This window comes from Sturnus vulgaris, chromosome 1 (genome assembly GCF_052056855.1).
Source record: "Sturnus vulgaris isolate bStuVul1 chromosome 1, bStuVul1.hap1, whole genome shotgun sequence".
Classification (NCBI taxonomy): domain Eukaryota; kingdom Metazoa; phylum Chordata; class Aves; order Passeriformes; family Sturnidae; genus Sturnus; species Sturnus vulgaris.
Window position 1 is genome coordinate 73,493,065 of NC_142243.1, and position 25,043 is coordinate 73,518,107.

General features: G+C 42.6%; 2 protein-coding genes across 2 annotated transcripts; one reads left to right on the top strand and one right to left on the bottom strand.

Annotated features, from left to right (window-relative positions):
* The first annotated feature begins 1,879 nt into the window (after nt 1-1,879).
* On the top strand, nt 1,880-4,684 carry LOC106864692 (tubulin beta-1 chain). Its single transcript, XM_088169978.1, has 4 exons — nt 1,880-2,057; nt 2,717-2,825; nt 3,097-3,207; nt 3,425-4,684. Exons 1-4 carry the CDS (start codon nt 2,001-2,003, stop codon nt 4,483-4,485), a joined length of 1,338 nt encoding a protein of 445 aa, XP_088026104.1. The 5' UTR covers nt 1,880-2,000; the 3' UTR covers nt 4,486-4,684.
* An 8-nt stretch (nt 4,685-4,692) lies between these two features.
* BPHL (biphenyl hydrolase like) lies at nt 4,693-23,765 on the bottom strand. Its single transcript, XM_014872377.2, has 7 exons — nt 23,613-23,765; nt 20,623-20,726; nt 18,450-18,616; nt 14,165-14,318; nt 11,764-11,895; nt 8,039-8,162; nt 4,693-5,050 (listed from the first exon to the last, which is right to left on the bottom strand). The coding sequence occupies exons 1-7, from the start codon at nt 23,720-23,722 to the stop codon at nt 4,963-4,965; spliced, it is 879 nt and encodes a 292-aa protein (XP_014727863.2). The 5' UTR covers nt 23,723-23,765; the 3' UTR covers nt 4,693-4,962.
* Between the last annotated feature and the right edge of the window lie 1,278 nt (nt 23,766-25,043).

The window sequence follows — 25,043 nt, forward strand, 5'->3', positions numbered from 1 at the left end:
GAGTCCAGAATTGGATGTAAAACCTCAGATGCATCTCACCACACTTATCCCCTTCCTTGATCTGCTAGTAACAATCTTCCTTAAACAAGGATGTTGCTGGGCAACCCTTGCTGTTAGGGCACACTGCTCACTCATGTTCAACTTGGTGTACACCAGAATCTCCAGGTCTTTTTTGGCCAAGCTCCTTTCCATCTTGGTGGTCCCTGGCATGTACTGGTCCAGTGGTTGTTCCTTTCCAGGTACAGAACTTTGCACTTCCCTTTGTTAAACTGCATGAGGCTCCTGTCAGCCCATTTCTCCAGCCTACTGAGGTCACTCTGGATTGGCAGCACAACCCCCTCGTGTATCAGCCCCTCCTCCCAGTTTTATACCATCAGCAAAAGGGTGCACTCTCTTTCCATTTAACTCATGAACGAAGCAGTTAAATGGTGTTGGCCAAGGATCAGTCACTGGAGTACAGCACCAGTGGCTGGCCTCTGAATTTCATGTTGCTGATGTCAAGCCCTTCAGCTTGGCAGTTCAGCCAGTTTTCACTCCATCTCACTGTCCATTTATCTAGGCCATACCTCATCAATTGCCCTACAGGGATGTTATGGGAGACAGTTCAAAAGCCTTCACAAAATAAACAAGGTTAACTATGCCCAGCCTGTTGATACTTGGCAAAGCTTTAGAGCTTGCACTACCATGCTGTCCTCTTGGTGCTTTAATGTTGTGCTTAAGCTGAATTCTCTCCAGTTCCATTATGCTGAACACAAGGTACATTTTTTGTGTTACATCCTCTTTTTTCATATGTTTTGTATCCTCTTTACCAACCTATTTCTTGCTTCATTGTGGTCTGTCATCTCCCTTCCCTGGTGCTAGTGTAAAGCTGTCCTCAGCAGGATGGCCAGATGGGTGGCAAAGCTTGGAAAAAAAAATTAGAACTGTGAATCAAGTACTGTTCTACAATCAAGTTCAATAGATTCTGCACAATTCATTATAGACCCTGCTGAAATTTGTTTCAGATGTTCTCCTAGGCAGCAGTGCAGATAAAAGTGTGTATCTCCTTGTTGTCCTTGAACTGTCCCTCCTCCCTTGGTCATCCACCATATACTTATCTCAGCCATTTTTCTAGGAGAGATCAAGCAGAGATGCTACTAGCAGGATTCAAAGTTTTCTAAAATGAAGTGTGTGGCAAGTGACTGGTAACACAGAACATAACTTCACTTACAGAAAAAAAAATATATCCCATTTCCGCGTGTGTTAAGCTGCTATCACTGTTGGATAACTCCCAGAAAAAAGTAATTCTTTAGCAGAAACATAAAATTTCACACCAGCCCTCTGTGCTCCTGAAATTAGAGCCTCATGTATACATGTTTAGCAGCACTATCTAAAACAGAGTTTCATGCTTGAAAGTGGCTGTGGGCTTTAACACCACCACCCAATCTCTGCTTCTTGCAGGTACCCGAGCTATGGAAAAACTATGCTTGTGCTTCAAACATATTGAAACATGATTAAGCAGGCCTAAGCTAGAAATACAGGCTTGAGGCTGTACAGGCTAATAAAACATAGCAGCATGTGCTTTGCTGCTGTGGCGTAGTAGAGGCGAAGGAAGCAAGGAGATGAGTTCCAACAGGTGTGCAAAGACGAGTTAGGCGGTTTTGTTTTATTTTTCACCCCAAGACAAGCCATGTCGATCTGATTCCGGCCTTTTCCCCGACGGCTGAAGGTGAAGTTCCCCGGCGCCCCAAGCCAGCGGCGTTCAGTATGCGGAGGGGCCCGCAGCCCGCTTCTCCCGGACCGGACCCGGAGGCGGAGCCCGACCGGGACGCGGGAGACAATGCCGGGGCCGGGGCCGGGGCCGCCCCGCGCCATTCCCGCCGCACGTCACCAGCGGGGCGGGGCGCGGCGCCCGATTTAAGGGGCTGCGAGGGGCGCGGCCACTGCAGCTGCGAGTGCGGGAGCGAGCGGCGAAGGAGGCGGCAACAGCAGCAGCAGGGCTAGCTTCGGAGAGCGGCACCATGCGTGAGATCGTGCACATCCAGGCCGGGCAGTGCGGAAACCAGATCGGCGCCAAGGTACGGACGGGCGCGGAAGTGGCGCGCTCCCGCAGGGTGGCAAGCAGCCTGTCCCGAAATGAAAAGCCACCTGGGGTTTGCTGAGGCGTCGTGGCTCCTGCCCCTGTAACCCCCCGTCCCTGCCGCTCTGCGCTGCCGCGGGGCTGGGCGGGGCAGGGATATACCCGCGCTCCCGTCCGGCGTGCCCGGCCTTCCCGCAGGCAGCCACGGCCATCCCGCGCTGCCTCGCCCCTCTGCGGCCACGGCGCCAGCTCTCGAGGGAGAGAACGGGAGGTGTTTCAGTGCCACACACTGCCACCACTGAACATGTGCGGGTGTTGCCGTCTTGTAGTGGCTGCAGGGTCTTAAGCCAATAGTAGACAATGGGAGGACAACAAATTGATGTAGCCAGAGATGGCCACCCTTTGGATACAAGCTACAAAGGAATTAATTTGCACTTCAGTGCTCTGGCTGATTGTCAGCCTCTTGCGAGTTCAGCTGCTGCGGCCCTTGTGCTCTGACTCACCTTCCCACCCGGCAGCTGTTCTGCCATGCAAGGGAGTGGTCAGGGCCGCTAGCGGAATGCTTGGGCTGCACTGGGGGTGGGTGATTGGCACTGGCCAGCTGTTTCCACTGGCACTGGAAACGACTAAAAGCCATTTTTCAAAAATTTCCTCTAGTTCTGGGAGGTCATCAGTGATGAACATGGCATTGATCCCACGGGCAGCTACCATGGGGACAGTGAGCTGCAGTTGGAGAGGATCAACGTCTACTACAATGAAGCTGCTGGTAAGTGCCTGTTTCCTCAGATGTCCCCAAATGAATGGGGCAGGCATGACAGTTCATTGTGGCTGGAAAAATCCCTGAACAAGACCTGTCATCTGCCAGTGACTCCTCTAAGACACCTTTGTTCTCAGAAAGGATATGATAACACGGTAGTCTTGATTGTGACAGTGCCTCTCCAGAGAAATGCAGGGAGGTGGATGGGAGCACAGCAGGGCTCCTGTGACACTGGCTGCTGACTGCAAGCCTGTAATGCTGGTGCTCGTTCCTCCCACAGGTAACAAGTATGTCCCCCGTGCCATCCTCGTGGACCTGGAACCCGGCACCATGGACTCCGTGCGCTCCGGCCCCTTTGGACAGATCTTCCGTCCCGACAACTTTGTCTTTGGTGAGTGACTGTGGGATGGAGGAGTTCCCCAAGCAGGAATTCCACATACGGCAAAGGCTTTGAGCGAGCATGCGAGTGACCCCAGGGAAGCTGAATCCCCATAGCAGAGTGGGGATGAAAGAGAGGGGGGAGGAGCCCGTAGGGAAGGGGCAGTGGCATCACCTGCGTTTGTCCCTGGGGCTCTAATGTGGCGCCTGGCTTGCGGTCTGCCCTGCAGGTCAGAGCGGGGCTGGCAACAACTGGGCCAAGGGGCACTACACGGAAGGCGCTGAGCTGGTGGACTCTGTGCTGGACGTGGTGAGGAAGGAGTCGGAGAGCTGCGACTGCCTCCAGGGCTTCCAGCTGACCCACTCGCTGGGCGGAGGCACGGGCTCTGGCATGGGCACCCTCCTGATCAGCAAGATCCGCGAGGAGTACCCCGACCGCATCATGAACACCTTCAGCGTCATGCCCTCGCCCAAGGTGTCGGACACGGTGGTGGAGCCCTACAATGCCACCCTCTCTGTGCACCAGCTGGTGGAGAACACGGACGAGACCTACTGCATTGACAACGAGGCCCTGTATGACATTTGCTTCCGCACCCTGAAGCTGACCACTCCCACCTACGGGGACCTCAACCACCTGGTGTCGGCCACCATGAGCGGCGTGACCACCTGCCTTCGCTTCCCCGGCCAGCTGAACGCCGACCTGCGCAAGCTGGCGGTCAACATGGTGCCTTTCCCGCGGCTGCACTTCTTCATGCCGGGCTTTGCCCCGCTGACCAGCCGCGGCAGCCAGCAGTACCGCGCCCTGACGGTGCCCGAGCTGACGCAGCAGATGTTCGACTCCAAGAACATGATGGCCGCCTGCGACCCCCGCCACGGCCGCTACCTGACGGTGGCCGCCATCTTCCGGGGCCGCATGTCCATGAAGGAGGTGGACGAGCAGATGCTCAACGTGCAGAACAAGAACAGCAGCTACTTCGTGGAGTGGATCCCCAACAACGTCAAGACGGCCGTCTGCGACATCCCCCCGCGCGGCCTCAAGATGTCGGCCACCTTCATCGGCAACAGCACGGCCATCCAGGAGCTCTTCAAGAGGATCTCGGAGCAGTTCACGGCCATGTTCCGGCGCAAGGCTTTCTTGCACTGGTACACCGGTGAGGGCATGGATGAAATGGAGTTCACGGAGGCCGAGAGCAACATGAACGACCTGGTCTCTGAATACCAGCAATACCAGGATGCCACTGCTGATGAGCAGGGCGAGTTTGAGGAGGAAGGAGAGGAGGATGAGGCTTAAGCCACCTGGTATCAAGGGAACTTCTACAAAGCAGGCATGCATCTGAATGACTTCTGGTAGTGGTGGTGAAGCATGTTTTCTAGAAACTATGTACCCAATTATCCTCTCAGCATTTGTGAGATTTTGTGAGTTTTGAATCCTAATTCTTACAATGTTTTTTGTCCTTTAATATTAAGAGCACATAAAGGCATGTATTCAAGATCATGGTTTCTGTCTTTCTTAACACCTCTATTGGACAAAGAACAGCTGTTCAGCCTGGGTGGCAACAAGTAAGTTTAAAGACATGTCAGAAATCTTGCACTACAGTGGTATGCTCTGATCGCCAAGGCTTACAGATTCTTAAGACATATTCTCATGTAATTATGTTTGATGTTTTTCTTACAGGACTCAAACCTACCTGTAACTGCATTGAAAACAGAATGCCAGCCTAAATTCCTAAACAAGGCTCAGTACCTCTGACTTGTTTTACAGTTCATGTTAGCGCAGGAAATTTTCCACTTCTCTGTTGAAGTCCTTTGCAAAACGCAGATGTAAATTATGCTTTCCTTCTGGCATCAGAAGCAACCTTAAAAGAGGAAAAAAAACCCAAACACCAATTATACATTTTATTCTGTGAGTATAGGTACTTAAAATGCTTGTTACATTTTCCTTGTTCTTGGTTACCCAGTAAGGAATTGTAGTAACTCTTATTTTAAGTACTGCATCTATGTATGTGGTTGGAATGTGAACCACAGCAACAGCTGGAGCAACAAGCACACTACTTTTCCCACTTTGTGGAGGATAAAATAAGCCTAAACTGAATTTTTGTTTCCTAGACCCAGTTTCTAGAAAACTTTCGGGTCATCTTCAGACTAGATTCCAAAACTTATGTAAGATGCATCTTTGAAAGGTATGTAAAGTACCTAAGTATTTTTGCCTCTTTCAGAGAACAGTAGTTGTGCTAGGCAGTGAAATGTAGAGTTCTTGTCATTATCCCAACTTGGTTAGTACTTGTACTTTGTCTAATCTTTCTGCAAAAAGACAATCCAAAACTAAAATCATTCCCTCATTAAATTAAAAAGGGAAATCGGAACTTCTCTGTCTATACCAAAAGCTTAGAAGTAGTACCTGTGAATAAGGTTAAATCTTTATAATACAAATATGAATTTGACATGCCCAAAATTCTACTTCTTTTATTTTTTATCTGAGACAAACTTTATACATCAGGGATGTACACTTCCTTATATAAGGGTGGGAAATTCTTTCAATTGTTTTGTTTTACCATATACTAAGCAGTTTCAACAGAGCTTAAACAATTTCGACTGATACTTTTCATGTCAAAGTCCCACTATAGCAAGAGGGATCAACCTCCTCTTGGTTTTGTTTTGGGAAAAGAGCAGCAGCATGTGAACATACCCAGCTTTTCCAGTGAATTCTGCCTGAATTTTATTAAGTCTGTTTCTCCAAAGATGAGCAGCACACATGCACAAACTAAAGTGCTGTGCATGCTGTTTCCTACTACTGTCATGCTACAGAACTCCAGCTATACCATGCAAATGCAGAATGATGGCACACTCTTACACTGCTGGTTTCTCTCATGGTCAATCTGCACTATAAGCAAAAGCTTTTTCTTTACTACTAGACAAAAATCAAGGCAAGAAAAGCTGATGGTAGAAGCATGTGTTACTGAAAATGTACTGAATTTAAGCTTTTCTTTCCGTTTCACAATGGAAAACGTTTATTTCTAATGCAACTAGGGAAGAGTAGGACCATGTACCCAATACATTAATAATACATTGCATTAATTTATGAGAACACAGTTAGTCTGGTTTCTTTTCTGAGAAATATGCATATGGGGGAGCACTTCAGCACAGAGATGTCTAAAGGATCACTGTTCTACCTTTTATTGGATGGCAATTTCTAAGAGTGTTTCTTCTTTGACTTGTCTTCCAAAGAGAAGCTATCAGATTCTTGTCTAGTTTCTTGGGATAATTTGCCCTAGTCAGCATCTGGAGTATTTTGGAGCTCAGTGAAACCAAGCAGAATGATAGGTGTTCTGAACAGGGCATGTAAGAGTGACGAACCAGCAGACATGAAATAAAACACCTGCATGTGATTGCTAGGAAGATCTCTTGTTCTCATCCTTCCTGTAGCAGAATGCATTACCATGATCAGCAGGGTTGACTTTGAGATAGCATTTATTTTTGCACTGAGATGACACCAGCAAAACAGTTCCCTACGCTTTGCATTCATAAAAACGCTTCTTTTTTTCCCCCACTACTTCTGTTCTCCAGTGCTGTTATTAAGTAGTAATAGAATGCTTGCATTTGTGTGCAAATTCATGAAGAAAATTCAGCTAGTAAAATCCCAACTTTTTATAAGAAGCATTTCTGGAATTTTCAAGTTGTGCTGGTTTTGGCTGGGATAAATTTTCTTCACAGTAGCTGTTACTGGGCTGTGTTTTAGATTTGTGCTGAAAACAATGTTGATAATAGAGATGTTTCTGTTATTGCGGAGCAGGGCTTGCACCGCCTCAAGGCTTTCTCTGCTTCTCGTACTGCCCCACTAAGGAGGAGGGTGAGGGTGCACAAGGAGTTGGGAGAGGACACAGCTGGGACAGCTGATCCCAACTGACCAAAGGAATATTCCATACCATATGGCATCATGCTAAACATACAGAGTTGGGGAAAGAAGGAAGGAGGGATGACATTTGTCTTCACAAGTAACTGGTATGTGTGATGGAGCCTGGCTCTCCTGGGGATGGCTGAACACCAGCCTGCCTGTGGGAGGAGTGAGTTAAGTCCTTGTTTTACTTTGCTTGCATATATGGCTTTTGCTTTAGCTATTAAACTGTCTTTATCTCAATGCATGAGGGTTTTTTTTCCCATTTTTACTCATCTGATTTTGTCCTGGATCCCATGTGTGAGGGAGTAAGTGATACTGAGTTGCCGTCTGGGATTAAACCACAACACACACGAAGCAGATTTTTCTTGATATTTTTCTTGTTTATATAGTAATGTTTCTGAATACACTTGTACATTTTTTTTCTTTTTCTGCTTTTCTTAAAGACACTGAAAATTCATGGGACAGGTGGAAACAGAATCTTTGAGGTTGTTCACGTCAGTAGAGCAGAGCAAACAGAAGTAAACTGTTTTCTCTCTCTAATAACTGGGAATCGCTCTCCATTCAGAGCATCTAAATTCCCTGTTCTACTGAATGAGACAGAAATGAAGTCTCTTACAGCAAAAGGAATGCAACAGTCATAACAACCAACTTTGCTTGCTTTGATAAAGCTTATGGAATAGTGGTTCTGTCTGTGTAGTGGAAACAGGAAAAGCTACTTGGTTTCTCTCAGAGGGCTTTAGGAAGTAGCTTATTAAAATATTGTATTTTTTTATACTTCAAGAAAAGCCCAGCTGCCCTATTTGCATTGCAACTTGCTAGGGAAGTTTAGAATAGCTCTCTGTGTAGCAGAGACTACTTGTCCAAATACTTTTTTTTTTTTTTTAACACCGAGTTTGAACTACTTCATTTCTCCAACAATGGTTTATAAAAATTCCATCATTTAACTTACCGAGAGTCTTTGATGTGCTTATGAATATATTCTGCATGAGCCTGTGGGACCAAAGGGTCTTTCTCACCATGAATTATAAATGTGGGACATTTAATATCTGGCAGCAACTGTTGGCAGATATTACCTAGGGAGAAAACAAATGAAGGTCACACTTTGGCTTAAAATTGTATGAAAGATGAAACTGCTTCCGTAAAGGACTCGGAACTCCATTGGGTTCTAGTTATTGCCTCTCCTTATGGATTGTGTGATTAATCTACAGGACTATGTAAGCAGGACTATAACATTTTTTTTCTCCAAAATCTTACTTCACTGCAATTTGCTCCATTAATGGATACTAGCACAAAAGGATACAGAGGATGAAGTACTTCTGTTCCACAATTCCCCCAGGCTCCCTTTGACTCTTCAAAGCCAATACATGCCTCTCATTCCCAGCTTTGTTCTTTTCAGCCTTAGTCTTAATGGCCCTAACCTTAAGCTGCATTTTGTTACAGCAGTTGTCGAGTTACAAGATTTGCTACTTTTTTTGGAACAAATTAACTTAGGCTGTACTCATACCTGTTGTACCTCCCAGGCCCTTTGCTGTGTGCTATGTTCTAATGGCTTGAGCCCAGTTGGACGCTAAGCACCTACCTAAGCCTCTCTATCACTCCCCTCCACAGGGGAAAGAAAACAGAATGAAAGGTTCCCGAGTTAAGGACCAGGAGAGCACACTCACTGAATACCATAATGGGCAAAACAGACTCAGCTTGGGGATATTAACTGAATTGATTACTAACAAAATTGGAGGAAGATAATGAGAAGTAAAATAAATCTTAGAAGCTTCTTCCTGGGTTCTACCTCCTGGCCCTCTGTGGTGCAGGGAGATGGGGAGTGGGGGTTGTGGTCAGTTCATCACAGGTCGTTGCTGCTTCTGCTCAGGGAGTCCTTCCACTGTTCCAGTATGGGAACACAGGAAACACTTCTTCAACATGAATATATCCCACAAGAAATGGTTCCTCTCAGACTGCTGCAAGGTGAGTCACCTTTCCACAGGATGCAGTCCTTCAGGCACAGCCTGCTCCAGCATGAATCCCCCACTGGGTCACAAGTCCTGCTAGGAAACCTCCACCAGTGTGGACTCTTCTTTCCATGGGTCTGTGGGTCCCAGCAGGAGCCTGCTCCAGCAAGTATTTCTCACAGGTACAGAACCCTCTCTTGAGCATACACCTGCTCTGGCATGGGCTCCTCCAAGAGCTGCAGGTGGATCTCTGCAGCCCTGTGGACCTCGATGAGCTGAAGGCGCACAGCTGCCTCACCAGGGATTGCACCAAGGACTGCAGGGAAATCTCAGCTTGAGCACCTGGAGCACCTCCTTCCCTTCTTCACTGATCTTGGTAGCTGCATAGTTGTTCCTCTCACATATTCTCACTCTGCTCTTCTCTGGCTTCAGTAACATCTGTGAAGTAACTTTTTTTTCCTTTTCAAATATGTTTTCACAGAGGTATTACTGCCATCACTGATTGCCTTGGCCAGTGGCATGCCCGTCTTGGAGCAGGCTGGCATCAGCTTTGCCAGACAGGAGAAAGCTTCTAGGCACCCTGCAACCCCCCAGTACCAAAACCTGACCATGCAAATCCAGTACAAATGCATAACCATTCATTTGATGAGTTGTACTAAAGCTATTCTAAGGCTATTTTCCCTGCCTATTCATAATTTGATGCTTACTAGTCATTAATCTCATTAGAAATAATTTTAATGGTTTTGCTTAAAAACTTTTCTGAAATTTCTTCCCTTTTTCCCTCATTCTTTAGCAACCCAGTTTCCAAACTCATTGCCTAAGTTCACACATTTTTGCAAGGGAATCTTTGAGCAAAACGTCCTTGATGGGCTTTATGTTCCATTTCTCTTTGAAATAACTTTGTCTATTTGGAGTTGTCACCTTGCAGCTACCAACAGCTGTAAGATTCATGCTCATACATCCAAATTTTCCTTAGCTCTACAGTCAGAGGCTGTTTCACAGTTTTCCCAATTGTTTGGTTATTTAAGCAGCCTTTGTTAGCAGTTCTACTGGTTAAATATTTCCATTTAGAACATTTTGACCATAGTCCTCTAACACCTGCAAAAATGTTGACTGTTTTTCAGAACAAGCACCAAGTAAATTTATGTTATTTATCTAGGAACATAGTTGGCAGACAATCTATTATTTCCTAATTTTCAGTCCTAGAACTGTTTTGTACTATAACCACTAAATTGTATTTTAAAAAGCATGGAATAGCAAGAAGAATCCTGGATGTTGCAACTTCATGCAACTCAGTTTCATTAAGTGTTGGGGCCTTCTAAAAGTTCATTTCTTATGGTATTTCATAAAAAAAAGCTCTCTCATTCAGGGAAAATAACCTAGTTTTAAAAAGAGCTTGAGTTTTTGACCAACAATGGCTTTGTTGTCCTCCTTTTATCTCTGATGGGTTTTATAAACACCTTTTCTTATATTTGTTGTATCTGTGCCTTTGTTGCAGTGCCTTAACTTTAATTGCAAGGTGGCCTGTTTGTAATCTAAGTTAGAAAATTGGTTTCCCCTGGAAAAAACCCTGCAGTCTGAGAGCTGCTGATCTCTTGCAGCAAACATTAGGCTTCTCCCAATATCTGACCCAGTTTCAGCACCTAGGCAATTCAGCTCATTGTTACATGTTTCTTGGTGGCTTCTTTTTCAAAGTCACTTTATCTCAGTGACTGAGGCATGTGCAGGAAGTGAAGGGATGCCACAGCCACAAATTCACCAGCCTGGGCTTTGCAATTCGTAAAAAAAATAATTTTAAGGAGATTCCAGAAAGGGTAAAAAAAAATCAGAACCTAATTTATTGCATCACTTTACTGGGAGAAATCCTAGTCCTGTGTTGATGATCCTATACAAAAATTCATGGAAAAAATATGACAGGAAGGAATGTTTTCCTTGTAGTACCTGCTGCCTGTTAATGTACATCACCTTCTATCTTTCATTATGAGAGCTACAGGAAAATGTGTATAAGAGTTACAAACTCCTTTTTTTAATACATTATGTATTACTGCTTTAGGTAAATTAAAAGCAAATTCCCTATGAATCAAAATAGAACCACAGATTATTATTCATAATATCCTTGGCTGAAAAGGTCCATGTAGAGTAATTGCAGAAATCTTCAGGGATAAACAATTACACTGTCTAGTTCAACAATTTTTGTTTTATTTTTAAACACCTGAGCTGTTCCAATAGTGTTGTTAAAATGTGTTTTGTCAATTCTGAGTTCTCAAAAGCTGAAGTCCCTTCTTTTTTAACTCACATGATACTAGGTTTGAAAGAGTTCTTCAGCTCTGTTTTGCCCAAAGTGGAAAGATTATGCCTTACTTTTGGTACATCTTAACTATGTCATCAAGAGATAATCCTTTGACACAGAGACAGAAGAGGAGAGAAAGATTCTGCCTGAGCAGAATACTTCCCGTTTAGTCTGTACAAAAACAATTACTTAACAATGAAATTTTGTAGTGGAACAAGAGGACAGCCTCATCAGCTAGTGTTTTCCTCCTCCTTTCTGGTTCTGTGAACCATCTACAGAGTAATTGTGTTATTCCTGAGTGTGAGTCAGACCCAGCTTTTAATGTCATATGCAGAATCCTTCCTTTACTGGCTACTAGAAGTACTGTTAGATTTTTTTTTTTAATCCAGAACTGCCTGCTACTCTAATTGCCTCAGTTCCACATTGTGAAAGCCTTACCATCTGAGTTTTCAGCAAAGTGCGATATTCCATCTACCCAAGCCTCACAGGTTTCTGCAAAGTACTTTTGTCCATACAGCTCTTCCAGTGGTTTCCTGACCTTTTCACTCCATTTTGAAACATCTCGGATGCCTACATAAAATAATATTGAAATGTTATGTCCTTTCCAGTAAAAAGGTACAAACCACACCTAATATGAGGAAGTTTCCAAACCAGACTGCAAATATGTATTTAAAACTTGAAAATGCAATTAATATTTTAAATGATTCACAGTATGGAAAGGGTATAAAAAAGACAGTTGTGTAACCTCTGCTGTGGTCCTCTGAATTGTAGGGGAACATGTTATTATGGTCACAAGGAAAACAGAAAAAACATAATATTCAAGGGACTCAGTCCTAAAACTTCTGACGGTACTTTCTTGAAGGCTTTGACAAGAGAAATTCAAGGGCTACCTTGTGTAGAAAAATGGGACTGTTTCATAACAGTGTGCTAGACCTGGCAGGTTTTCTATATTCTTTAGCCTTTTGCATCGACTCATTGATGGAAGTTCTTCCATGGCTCCTACCAGCTTTCAGAGGAAGGAAGCTCTTACTAAGACATTCCAGCAGACTGACGTCATGGTACATTTGCCATAGTTTTACACAAAAACAAGTGACTCTACTTAGTAGAGATTTGTGACTCATGGCAGGCTGGCTAAAGCTGTACAAATAATCTGACATTTTAGTTATTTATGTGTCAGATTTTTCTATTTTTTTCCCCTCTAAAATTTTCACTACTGCTCACAAACTAGGTATTCAAGAGGGTTATTTTCACTAAACTGTATTTCAGCTGTACAGTTTTGTCTGAAACAAAGTTGGCACAGCAGAGAACAGGACAGTACTGAATCATCAAACTTCAATATATGCCACTAGCAAAGGTTTTAATTGGTTTTAAAAGGGAATTAGGGGAAGAAAGAAGTGAGGTGTTAATTAACAAAGGGAACCTGTCCAGCCAATTGACAAACATAGCAGTGACCAAAAGTATTTTATAACAGCATCTGATTGGAAATGAGTCTGCTCATCCCAGGCTAGGTGCTACTGAACAACTGTTTCCCATATAGAATCTAATTTTTTTATCCTTGTGGCTAGCATTAATTTAGAAAGAGAAAGGAGAAGCCAATGTTGATGTGACATAGATACCAGACCAACACCTTTCTCTCCTTTCTCTCCCTTCATGCAGCTGAGATGCACTCATGACCCAGTTGTAGAAGACCTGTGCTGATACTCCTAGCTCTACCAGCCAAGGAGAGATGTAGAAAGCAGCAATGCATGAAGGACAAAGGCCAATATTGCAGTGGGTGTTCTATGTAAATAGGACTCTTTTTTTGGTTTTGTTTTGGTTTATTTTTTAGTTTTTCTTTTACATTTTAGTCTGTTGTGCAGGGAGATGTGCATTTCATAGTTATACAACAAAAATTTCAGATGTATAAAAACATGTTAAGAAATAAAGCATTTTACAGAGCTTTCTGAACTGAAAAAACATATTACTACTAGCACTTTTAGTTTTAGTATAGGTGAGGTAAGTACAGATGTGCAATATATACACTTGTAATTTTGCTGAAGCCAGAGAGATTTCACAGCTGGTATAAATCAAACTCCAATCACTAAAATGAAACAATACCAGGTTACTTTTGTTGAGAGACAACATGGTCAACTCTTTTCACTTCTACATTCAAAAGGAAATATGGCCATTTCTTCCTATTTTTCTTTATAGTGAGAAGTGGTCTCAGATTCTATTTCACATGAATGGAATAAGGATCAGAAATCCCATGTTTCTTTACTCTGTAAAAGTTTTCTAATTATAATAATTAACTCAGAAGGAATGCAAACTGTAAAGACTCCTTGCGACATTTATTTGATTCATTTGCTTCTTGAACTTAAAAGCTAAGTTGTGAACTTGTTTTCTTACTGTCTATATTATACAGGCCCTAGAGGCAAAAGCTGTAATGAGCTAGCCCAGTGATTATCTGTGGACCTGGTTTTAAAAAGGTTGTGCAAGATGTAAGATAAGAAATCAAACCTGGGGTTTGATAGTATTATTTGGAATTTATTTTTAGGAATTTGTTATAATAACAAAAAAATGACTTTCTGAAAACTACTGATAAGGTATTATAACTTCTGCTTTTTATCAGGGTTATTTGGTAAGGGCTTGTTAAAAAATCCTAGAGTATTTGTTAGAGAGTTTCTCACTATAACTTTAATCTATCCCAATACCTAGCAATGTAGTGAATTTTGTGTCCTGTCTCCTTAGGTTTGTTGTGTCCTCAGCTCTGTCTCCACTTAGCTGTTACATGACTAAGATTCTTGGGTCAAGTAGAAATTAAAATAATTCATTTAGAATACGATAAGAAGTTTGTACATACCATTGTAAATTCTCACATCCTCTTGAGTCACGCTGGCATTTGCTCCCCAGACAACCAACTTGTGGATAAGATTTGGGTACCTCGCAGCAGCAATGAGCGCTGTAATTCCACCATCGCTCCACCCCAGCAAGGAGAACTTCTTAAACTTCAGTGCCTTGATTCATACAAATATATGCAAATCATCAGCTGGCTTTACAGCCAAATGTCAAATATTTCTTGAAAATGAACTGCACAGTTTTAGGCACAACACTACATAGTTGAACTATAGTTAGCTTTTATAATTAGAAAATATAATTTTCTTGCTATATATAAAAATGCTTTTAAAAAGTCAGATATTTGGAAAACAAGAAATTACACCTGCCATTTCAATTTTCTATAACTCTTTAATGAAATCGGCAGTTGTCTATTAGATTCTTGCTGCATTTGAAAAAGCCCTTCAAAAAAGAAAAGCTGATTTAAAATGGAGAGTAAAGATCTTTTCAGAGAGCCTGATGATATGAAGAACCTGTGGATTCTCTTGGTGTGAGGTTGGCAAAGACTATCAGAGTGTGGATGGTAAGCAATCCAAGATTAATCTAAACTTTAGAAAAAGAAAAGTGTAAGACTTGAAAAGTGGAAGCCAGTGATCTGGTTTACTGATGCTAGCTGAGCTAAAAAAATAATCTGCTCTGTAACAATCAAAAAATTCTTAAAGTATTTTCTACAGGATTGTATCAAATTTTAGTTGCTAATTCACATTTTCTGAGGCTTGCAAGTGTATATTTTAAATGTTACTTCACGGTCAGTTGTGATTCAAAACATTAATAACTAAATTCCTCCTTCTTTAAAAGGAAAGCTTAGGGCAAACAATATGACAACCAAGACCTTTATTCATTCTGACCAGTGACAGGACCCAAGGGAATGGCATGAAGCTGAGTTGAGGGAGGTTTAGGTTGGGTATCAGGAAAAGGTTTTTCACCCAGAGGGTGGTTGGGCACTGAACAAGCTCCCCAGGGCAGTGGTCACAGCACCAACCCTGAGAGAGTTCAAGAAATGTTTGGACAACGCTCTCAGGCACGTGGTGTGACTCTTGGGGTGTCCTGCACAGGGCCAGGAGTTGGACTCGATGATCCTGATGGGTCCCTTCCACTCAGCATATTCTATGATAATGCTTTCTACTAGAATTTGAAACAAGAGTTTCCTCATTAAATCACTAGATGTGGTAGGGAGTACTGGCAATCACAGGAGAGAGGATTTTGTGTGTGTTATGTTCAGTGGGGAAAGAGTGTGGACGGGTAAAGGCACTCATGAGAAAATACACCTGAAGGTTGTAGAGGGACAATATTCAATGGTTAAGCAATACTTGGAGTTTTGCATATAGGAACTGCAATTTGTGAACTCATTCCAAATAAAGTGTATTTCACAGTGTTTTTTGCTATTGTTCTGCAAAAATTACAGCCTTTTAGATGTAAATAAAGAGGATATTTTACTTTTTAAGTAAAAAAGAGCAAGTTAGTTGAATGAGATGCTTTGGTGCTTGGTGGTGTTGGAAGTCCAGGCCTGCTTTGTTGTGACAGAACAAAGCAAAAATGCAGGCAATGAGAGAAACAAGTACAGAGGGAGAAAAAGAAGTTTCTACTTTGCTTGTAAACTCGATGCTCAAGCGAGGCACAACTTTACATTTAGCAGACTTGTTCCCTATAAGGCTTTTCTGGTTTTGGCTTCATCTTCTGTATTTTGCTCACTATAGTTTTGACCAATTTTAGATTTCACTCTGCAAAGCTATCATTACAAAACAGAAAAGAAATAAGGTAGGGTAAAGTAAGAGCTGATAGCAAGAAAAGAGAACTTTCTCATCAGCTCATCAGAAGTTGGCACTGGTCTGATGGAGAGGTAGTTAATCTGTGTCCAACTTTGACTATTGTGCTGCTGAAGGGCTCCTGGTATCTTGGCAGTTTTTAGGGGTTGGCAGCAGTGCTTGTAAAGATTAGGTTTTTGAGGTTGCTACTGTTGCCTTACTGCCAATAGAAAATGATGGAGCTCAAAGTTAGCTGATGGATGGAATAGCTGATTAAATTTTTTGGTCTTCATGCCAGATTATGAGATTTGCCTCCAGTATTTCTCGTGTTTACTAGCCTTTATCTTGATGCATTCTTTGGGATATCTCAGGATGCCTTTTCAGCAGGAGGAATTTAATTTATCCTTTGCAGCCTTCAGAAAAACAATGTGATGCAACAGATGTGATAGATAAGGTGTGCATGTTTGCTTGCTTTAATTTTTAACTACTTACAGTACAGGTCGCTAACCTAACATGGGCAATAACCTGAAAGCTGGTTGCACAGCACAGTTTTGTGGGTGACTGTGTGCTGCTCACATTTACTCTGTGAGTTAAAAAAATTTCCTTTGAAGTCACCTCCTCCATCCAGGCCTAGGTGAAATGCAGTCCAATGACCACTTACAATAGTAAGCTGCATTACAACATCGCTCTGCACTGCATGTATGTTTTCACTGCATCACAAGGAGTGTAGCACAAGTAAAAGTTACAGTTGATCTACAAAAACATAGAAAAGCCCAAGCCCATCCTTTTGCTAGGACAGTGACTCTGAAGAGTATGAACTTCTTCTTAAATATCAACACTAAGTATTTGCCAAATGATTGTTTTAACGTTATTGACTTTGCTAGCATTAAACATTGGGGTGGAGGGCAGCAAAGTGGACTCAGGTGCATTATACTTTTATTTCATGCAAACTCCTTCACAGAACGCAAATGGAGATACAGAACAGTGTCTTCTGCATAAAGGTGCTAAATACTCTGCAGAATTTCAGCTTTTGCTATTTCACAGAAACCTTGCACCACTCACAGCTCCAGCAGAGACACCAGAATGTGAAGGAGACTAGAACAAAGGTTCTGAAGGCTCACCCATACAGATGCATTTTTTGGCTGATTGTAGGCTGGATGATGTATATAAAACATTATATTCTGGAAACCATAGTTGGAATGATTCCTTGGGATTTGTGCTATACTTTATAATATCCTAAAATAGAAGCAAGTCACCCATGCTTGATTAAGATTTTAGTAAGTTGTTATTATATGTTTATATTGAGAAGCATCTTCAAAAAACCAGGATGCTCTGCCTCATTTGCTTTGGCAGCTCTAGAGATTGGTAGGCTGCTGTCCTGTTTGGCTGGAAGCTACACAGTTTCACTCCCTTTGGGGAAAGCTCTGTTTAATATTTTCCATTTATTAGTATTTGAACAGCGATGAGAAAGAGGGTTACTACATTTAGACTGCAAGTTTGTTACCTATTCATAGCAGCATCTTTATTTTCTTTGCTAGTGTAGCAGAAGAAATTGAAGATTTACAGTACAGAGAGAGAGCAAACCTGTGTCTTAATCCCAATTCTGCTGTCAGACTTACTTTGTTTCATTATGCAGAATCCACCTGGAAGGCCACATTTCCAGTTTCAGATGGGCTTTCAGCAAGGTTATTGTTTATTACAGAAACAGAGTTGGAGTGACAGTCTGAATCTTGCCTCTCATTTTTGGAATTTTAATGATCTGCCAGCTTTCTTAACATGACCAGAGATTGTATATCTTAATACAAAAAAGCCAGAATACTAGTTAAAGCTAAACCAGAAAATAGTGTCAGCAGTTATAGAACAGAATAAAAGAGGAACACAGAAACTCAGATTCGAATTAAAAATTTTGCAAGAAGTAGAAATAATAACAGCTTTAGGCCATATTCTTTATAACCACAGTAGCTGTATTAATTTTGTAAAATTAGATATGGTCACAGGAAGCCTTTGATTTCCCAAAAAATTACTTCAGTAATATGCTGTAAAATGCAAAGCATTGAGTTAATTTTTAGAATCAAATGTTTCTTAAAATACTCTGCTCAAGGCAAAATGCCAAGATTCTATTTGATAGAAATTTTTAAGAGCCCTTCAGTATGGTAATCCCTCCAATTAAATTGCTTTGCATAGACTTTGTTTCTCATACACACATTTAACTAAACATTTATGTGGTTGTTGGCTGCAACTCTCTTAGGGCAGGGTCTTAGAATACAAGCATATTGCTTTACATTAATTCCCACTGCTGAACCTCTATGCATCTTGCAAAATATGTGGGAGAAGGAAATATTTGCTGGAATATTGTGTATATTCTCACTTTTAAGCCTTCATTTGTATGGTCTTTTCATAATCTGCTGCCAGCTGCAAGCAAACTTCCTCCTTCTCAAAATTTAAGGAAAACAGTTTCAAGAAAAAAAAGAAACAGGAAGAAATAATAAAATCTCATAATAGATTTACCTGCATAAGATCCACAGCGTCTTTTGCATCCCTCTCAAAGAAATCCGGAGGAAAGTCTCGAGATGGAGGAATGGATTTTCCATATCCCCGAGGATCCCAAGCAACAACTGTGAAAAGTTGCTTATTCATAGATTTAAGCTGTGGTCCAAAATCAGTTTGACCACTCCCTGAAACACAATTTTTCAATTTTATTAACCACCATACTGCATACATAGTATACATACTCTAAAGGGAAAATGAGGAAAACTTGTAACTTTATTCCAAGTAAGAGATTATCCAACATGTGAAGTACTCTTCAATTTTAGCTATCCATTGCAACCCTTAGACAGGAAGTGCCACAACCAAAATCTTTAGAAGCATCTGCAGTATGTTCAGAGCAAACCGTTCCTGGTAGGTATGAAAGGTTATCAAGAACAGCACTCTCACATATGATTGAATACAGTATCTTAAACTGAGTTACCTGAGGAAGGATTTATCTTTGACAGATTTAAAGCACTAGCATGGTCATTGCTGCTTACCTGGGCAACACAGGTGAAACTGAGAATATTTTCAGGAATATTTTGCTACAAATTTGTATGTGAAAAGCACTGTGCCAGACAGCTATTATTTGATAAAGCACCTCTATAAGAATATTAGTGCTTAAAGCTGACCTTTAAATACTTTGTCGTCTGAGGTGATTGTGGTAACGCAGAAACATAAAATGGTGTATTTTTATTTTTCTAGTATGTAAAAATAAGCCAAATACAGCCTTTTTTTGGATGCAGAACCATTTCTTTTATTAATGACTCAGACTTTCAAAGGATTTAAAAATTAAGTACTCCCATCTATTGCACTAAGCTATCTATGAATTAAGGTAACTTAGCATGAAGGTAAGACTGCAGTTTATGTCTTATTTGTGTTGTGGTCATGTGGTAATATCAAATGCTATTTGATTAAAATTATTCAAATTTAATGTGCTGAAATATAAAATCTGCCATCCATTTCTACATTAAAAAGGCCATTTAAAGGTGTTTAAGAGGTTTTTTTCTGTTTACTTGGAGAAATCTGTCCTCAGATACCATTTACAGGTCTAAGTTATAAAAGAGGCTTTATATAGCCTGCTATGATGATAGCAATGTATGCATAAAAATAATAATAAATAATCATCAATAATAAAAATAATAATGTTCACAAGTGAAGAAATACATTATTTCTGTTTAAAGAGTTTGCATTGGCAACAGGATTGCTAGTTTAAAAAGCTGTTTAAAATCAATAGGTTCAAACATATGACTACTTGAAGGTTGACTAGCATTAATTTTTTTCTACCTTCCCCTTGAGAATTCTTTGAAAGAATGAACTGCTTCATGAAGACTTGAAAACGTTGCTGCCAAGAACAAATGTTTCCTGCTCTTCAATTCTTGACATTTTATCATCTTATCCAGCAATCCAATTAAGCATTTGCCCAGCTCTCAGCAGAGTAACAGTCCTACTGACAGCCTGCCATGAACTGTTGGTAAGTCTGATGGATCCTTTAGAACTGCAAGAACCCAGAAATAATAGGTTGTGTTAACTTTAAAATGTTGTTATCAAAAACAGCGGTTTCGATGGACAGACACCACTTAGCTATCAGAACCTGTTGTCCATCTCAAAAAACTACTGAGAATCTTAATGATGTTGCTCTGAATAAACAAAATGCAAAAATACATCCTTAAGCAAAAGATAAATTTTAAGTGACTTTTTCCCAATAAACTGTAAGGGTTACATGATGTCTATTAATTCAGTTGGAATACATCCAGCTTCTAAAGAGAGGTGCATAATTCAGTCTGTGTAACAAATATATCCGACCTGATTTTTCCCCCCCTTCTGCTGTTTTCCACCTTGTGTAGCTATTTGCCACCTGTCCTGGACACCACTTCTGCACAGTTAATCCAAAAATGCAAGTGACCACTAGGTCAGTCAAGACATTGTACAAAAGATGCCTGGTAAGATAAATGAAATCTTCTAAAAACTGTTAGCTGATGGCAACAACTCTCCATTTTCCCTTCTGTTGTAAATGTAGCAATTTTTTTTTTTTAATGACAATACTCCATATTCAGGTGTTGAATACATTACAAAATAATTTTGTGCATTCTTGCTTGAGACCAGATTGATAAAGAGGTTGTTGCTCTACAAAGACAAGATAAAATCTCCATACCTAGCATTCCTGGAAGCAGAAGAACTGCATGGCTTCCTTCTCCTGTTTGCTGATAATGCAGGTGGACTCCATTCACTTGGATTTTGGCAGATGTTATTGAAGTACTAGGGATAGGGAAAGAGGAGAGAAATAGAAAAACATTCAGACAGTCAATTTTCATTACTACCTGGTCACTCCAGGAATACAGAATAATTACTTTTCTTAGATATTAATGACAGCACCGTGATATTTTAATGGGTTGCTTGCCTTTCATGGGTGCACAGAAGATTAAAAAAAGCTTCTCAGGAGCAGAGAAGTTGTGATCACTATGTAGCATTCATACCTAGGCCAAAGGATTGGGAGAGGTACAAAGAATCTTGACAGCGCAACCAGGAAAATATAAAGGCAGCCTTACATGGCTACAGAAACATTGAAAAAAATACATGAGAAACGAGAAACCTCATTCTGTCACAGCATAACTTTCGAAATGGCTGATGTTCACCTTGCTTTTACTAAACTGAGCCTCTTCATCTGCCAGAGAAACCACAATCTATTGTTGCTGTTCCTCATGAACCACAGGGTCTGCAATGAAAACCACTTTGCACTGAGATGAGTGGAGAAGAAGAATGTGATAATAATATTTCTGTCAGTGCAATCTCACCAGGAGGTAAGGCTTAATTGGAAAATACCACATGAGCAATAAATTCACCCACTAAAAAATCCATAGAAACCAACTGCAGGGCCATCTCTCAGTCCCAACACTTAAACCCCTACACTAATCTTCAGTACAAAGCAAGACAAATGTGTATATGCAAGTAAGTGACCTGAAAAATCATGTCCAGATACAAATGCCTAGTGAGAAAGCAGAAGTAGCACAGATTCAAAGTATCTTCTTAACAGTGTAAACCATGACATCTGTTCTCTCGGGCAAATTTGTGCCCTAATGGTTGGACAACATGAAATAAAATGAGTTTGTTTAAAGCTAATATGGTAACAATCTTGCCATTTGGTTACCTAATGATTAACCATAATTTTACCTAGATTAAATATTCATGCCCTGTGAATTCAGTCACTGTGAATTTCATGTACATAGAGACATGTTGTTTTCCAGTCTTAGATACAATAACAATTTCTATTCCATGGGCACTGGGCAATTCATTAACAATTTAATTTTTGTATGTAAAGTCTGAACTATTCACAGTACGTATAGAACTGAAAGTAGTGGATTACAGATAAAAAACAATCCCACTAATTTAAACCCCTTTCATAAGAAAAATGAACAATAGCTTGCAATCTCAGGGACCCAATACAAAAGTGGCAGTTAAACTACAGAACCTCTTCAACACAATGACAATTTTGATTCCACATAAAATCTTGGGTCTATGTAACCCATCATGCCACATGCCTGAATAAAACCGGTGACTGTGCAGAATAGTAACAGCTCCTTATGTGCAGATCCAGTTTGAGAACTGGAATACAAATGCAGATTTGTGGCAAGAGTACAGCTCAAAGAAATTAATTGTATAATTATAACTTCAGCGAGTTTTGCTGAATTGCTATGCTAATGTGATCCAAATGATAGTTTGACTGTAATGCTAAACCTCCTTAAAGTCTGTGTATCACATTTTATGTGGTTTATACACCTCACAATTCAAATTCTGCATGTAGCACTCATATGGCTGCCTTATCCCCTTTTTGAATACTGACTTTCATTTTTTTTCTTTATAAGGGTTTTTTTTTATTCTTCATATGCCATCTTTTGGTTTGCATTAATATCAACAGGTATTTTATTATAGTTCTCACCACAGTATATCAGCACATTGCTTCTATTAAATTTTAAGAATTATATGATGGGTTTTTTTGCTTATGATTAATAATTGCCAAAACCACTTTCAGTTCCTAACAAAACAGAAATAATATCTTGTTACCTTTTTAAAAACAGGTTAGCAATGTACAGTTTAATACACAGAGTTATATATTCTGCTATTTCTAATTCAGATTTTTTTTCACATAGTTCTATGCTTTTGGGATTAATTATTAACATCAGGGGCTTGAGAATTTTGCTGAGTCTGTAACGTTTTTCCATTCTTGGATTGTGCCTTGGTGTGAAGTCCACTGAAATCCAGGAGTTTCACACAGAGGGTATTTTCACTATTTTTTGGACTAACAACAAATGACTTGGGTTTTTTAGGCACTGAGAAGTTGTATTGGGACTGGCAACACCTAAGGTCCTCCCAATACCAAATTTCTGTGAGTCTGAAATCACTTCAGCAGTGTGCTTGTCAGCAGGATGACTTCACTTCTGTTGTTTTCATAAAGAATGTATTTTCCATTGGTTGACAGAATTGGAAACTCTGGTAAAACAAAACAAAAAACCCCACCCTGGTATTCCGAATTAGTAATGTTAAGGTGTAAAACCCTTTGAGAAACATTGGATACATGCTGCCTATGTTTACCAAGGCAGCACAGATGCAGAGTGGGCAGATCTTGTGCTTCACCTCGTACTCTGTAGGAGTGCAGCTTAATCCGACAACTATCTCTGTTCCAGCTGTGCTACAATACGACCTACTCTTTATCTGTGCAGGAGAAAAAAGTTATGGTACTATGTCAGTTTCCCTCAACAGGATCTGCGGAATGAGCAGTGTGATCTATATTAGGTGCATGTGTTCTCCTGGCGACCTCCAGGGAGCCCCTCACCAGCAGCAGGTGGCCGAGGGGCAGGCGGTCAGCGAGCGGCACGTCCTGCCCTGCGGGGACAGGCACTGACCAGGCGGTGCTGCGGAGCCTTCCTGCTACAGAGCCTCGCAGCGCAGGGAAAGCAGGAGCAGGCTCCTCGGGACACTGCCTGAGTCCCCAGTTTGTCACCTCCGCCCTCCCGATCCAATGCACACCGCCTCTGCTAATACACTTTGTCCATCCCGTCGCCTGTCTGACAAATATCCCCCGCCCCAAGCCGCGGGAAGAGAGGAGGGAGCTGGGGAACGGGAGAAGGAGGCGGCTGTGCATGTTACCCGTAGCAGGCGGCCGGTCCCCGGGGCGTGAGCGGCGCTGCCCGGGCGGGCGGCTGCAACTGCAGCAGCACCAGAGCCCGGAGGGCCCGGCTCGCGCTCCGGCAAAACATTGCACCCAGCGAGGCCGGCCCGGCGGGGAAGGAAGGAGACGAGGGGGGCCGGCCCGCCTCCCTTCCCGTGCCCTGCCCCCGAAGGGCCGGCCTGCCTCCCCGCCCGTGCCCTGCCCCCGAAGGGCCGGCTCGGCTCGGCTCTCCTCCCGTGCCCGCCTCCGCCCCCGCCGGGTGGGATGCGGCACCACATCCGGGGTGCACCGGGAGAGGGGCGGGGCGCTGTCCGCGCTCTGATTGGTCGCCGCCTCTGTCACTCAGGCCAGGACGGGGAGGGTTAGGCTTCTGCGCTGTGGCCCCGCCCCCCCGCAGCGCTGATTGGTCACCCGGCGGGAGCTGAGAGGCCGGAGGAGGCCTGTTGGTTCCTCCTCCCGGGTCGTTTTCCCGGTTCCTGATCCCGCTTTGGAGCCCTGGAAGGGTTAGTGCTGTCCCCGCTTGACAGCACGAGGCGAGGGTTGAAGGCTTTGCCCTCCGCAGCAGCCTCCAAGAGTAGAGCAGCTCCCAGCGCCGCGCAGGTGCTTGGCTACACCGTCGGCAGTGGCGGGGAGCGGGGCACTGTGAGCGCCTCCCTCCTCTCCAAGAGGCGGAGACAAACTGAGACACGGCAGCCCCCCGGTGTCTGCAGGGGGTGTCTGCAAAGCTCTGGGAGATAGTGGGAGCTGAAGCCATGAAGTGTACCTCCAGCAGTGCCCGTGAAGCTCCATGGACTGTGAGAGCACAGAGGACACGGGGCTGTCTGTGGCTCCAGGTCTGCCTGGAGAACGGTGCCCTGGGCAGCTGGGACAGTGAGGGCAGCTCTGGATAGCGCAACCGCTCCTATGGCGGTGCCTTCAGCGTCTCAGAGTTCCGGCATTCCCAGGCCCTTGGCTGGAATCATTAACTCTGCCTCACTAATGGTATTTGTAGGGCCTGCTTATGGGGAACATCTGGCCAAGGGCTTTCGTCTGGCAAATGCCCATACTGATCAGGGCCGGCATTCTCTGGAGCAGCCTGACTGCTTTCATTTAGTGCAGCTTGGCTTTCCTCTGCACCTTTTCACAATTTACACATAAAACACCAAGGAGACCAACTGCGTTCCTTGGTGTCTGTTTTCCAAGTATGGAGGAGAATGGATGAGTCTGAGCCACAGCCGGCCAGGGTGGTGGTGGAGAAGGTAGTGAGGAAAATGGCAGAGCTTTCTGCAAAGCTTGAAACAGACCTAGGATTAAAGGTCTCCTGCCTTATACCTGGATGAGAGGAATTTCCTCAGAACCAGGTCAGTGTTACATAATCCAGCCCAGCAGAAGCTCAGTGACTGCCCTGATAGTGAATAGTCGTCAACCTT

Excerpts from the sequence above, each read along its gene's own strand:
- BPHL (XM_014872377.2), bottom strand. The coding sequence starts at position 23,722 with ATGTTTTGCCGGAGCGCGAGCCGGGCCCTCCGGGCTCTGGTGCTGCTG. Across the intron at positions 14,319-18,449 it reads ACGCTGTGGATCTTATGCAG|GCACTGAAGTTTAAGAAGTT; the intron begins GTAAATCTATTA and ends GTATGAATCAAG. Across the intron at positions 11,896-14,164 it reads GGATGTGAGAATTTACAATG|GCATCCGAGATGTTTCAAAA; the intron begins GTATGTACAAAC and ends TATTTTATGTAG.
- LOC106864692 (XM_088169978.1), top strand. The coding sequence starts at position 2,001 with ATGCGTGAGATCGTGCACATCCAGGCCGGGCAGTGCGGAAACCAGATC. Across the intron at positions 2,058-2,716 it reads GAAACCAGATCGGCGCCAAG|TTCTGGGAGGTCATCAGTGA; the intron begins GTACGGACGGGC and ends AATTTCCTCTAG. Across the intron at positions 3,208-3,424 it reads TCCCGACAACTTTGTCTTTG|GTCAGAGCGGGGCTGGCAAC; the intron begins GTGAGTGACTGT and ends TCTGCCCTGCAG.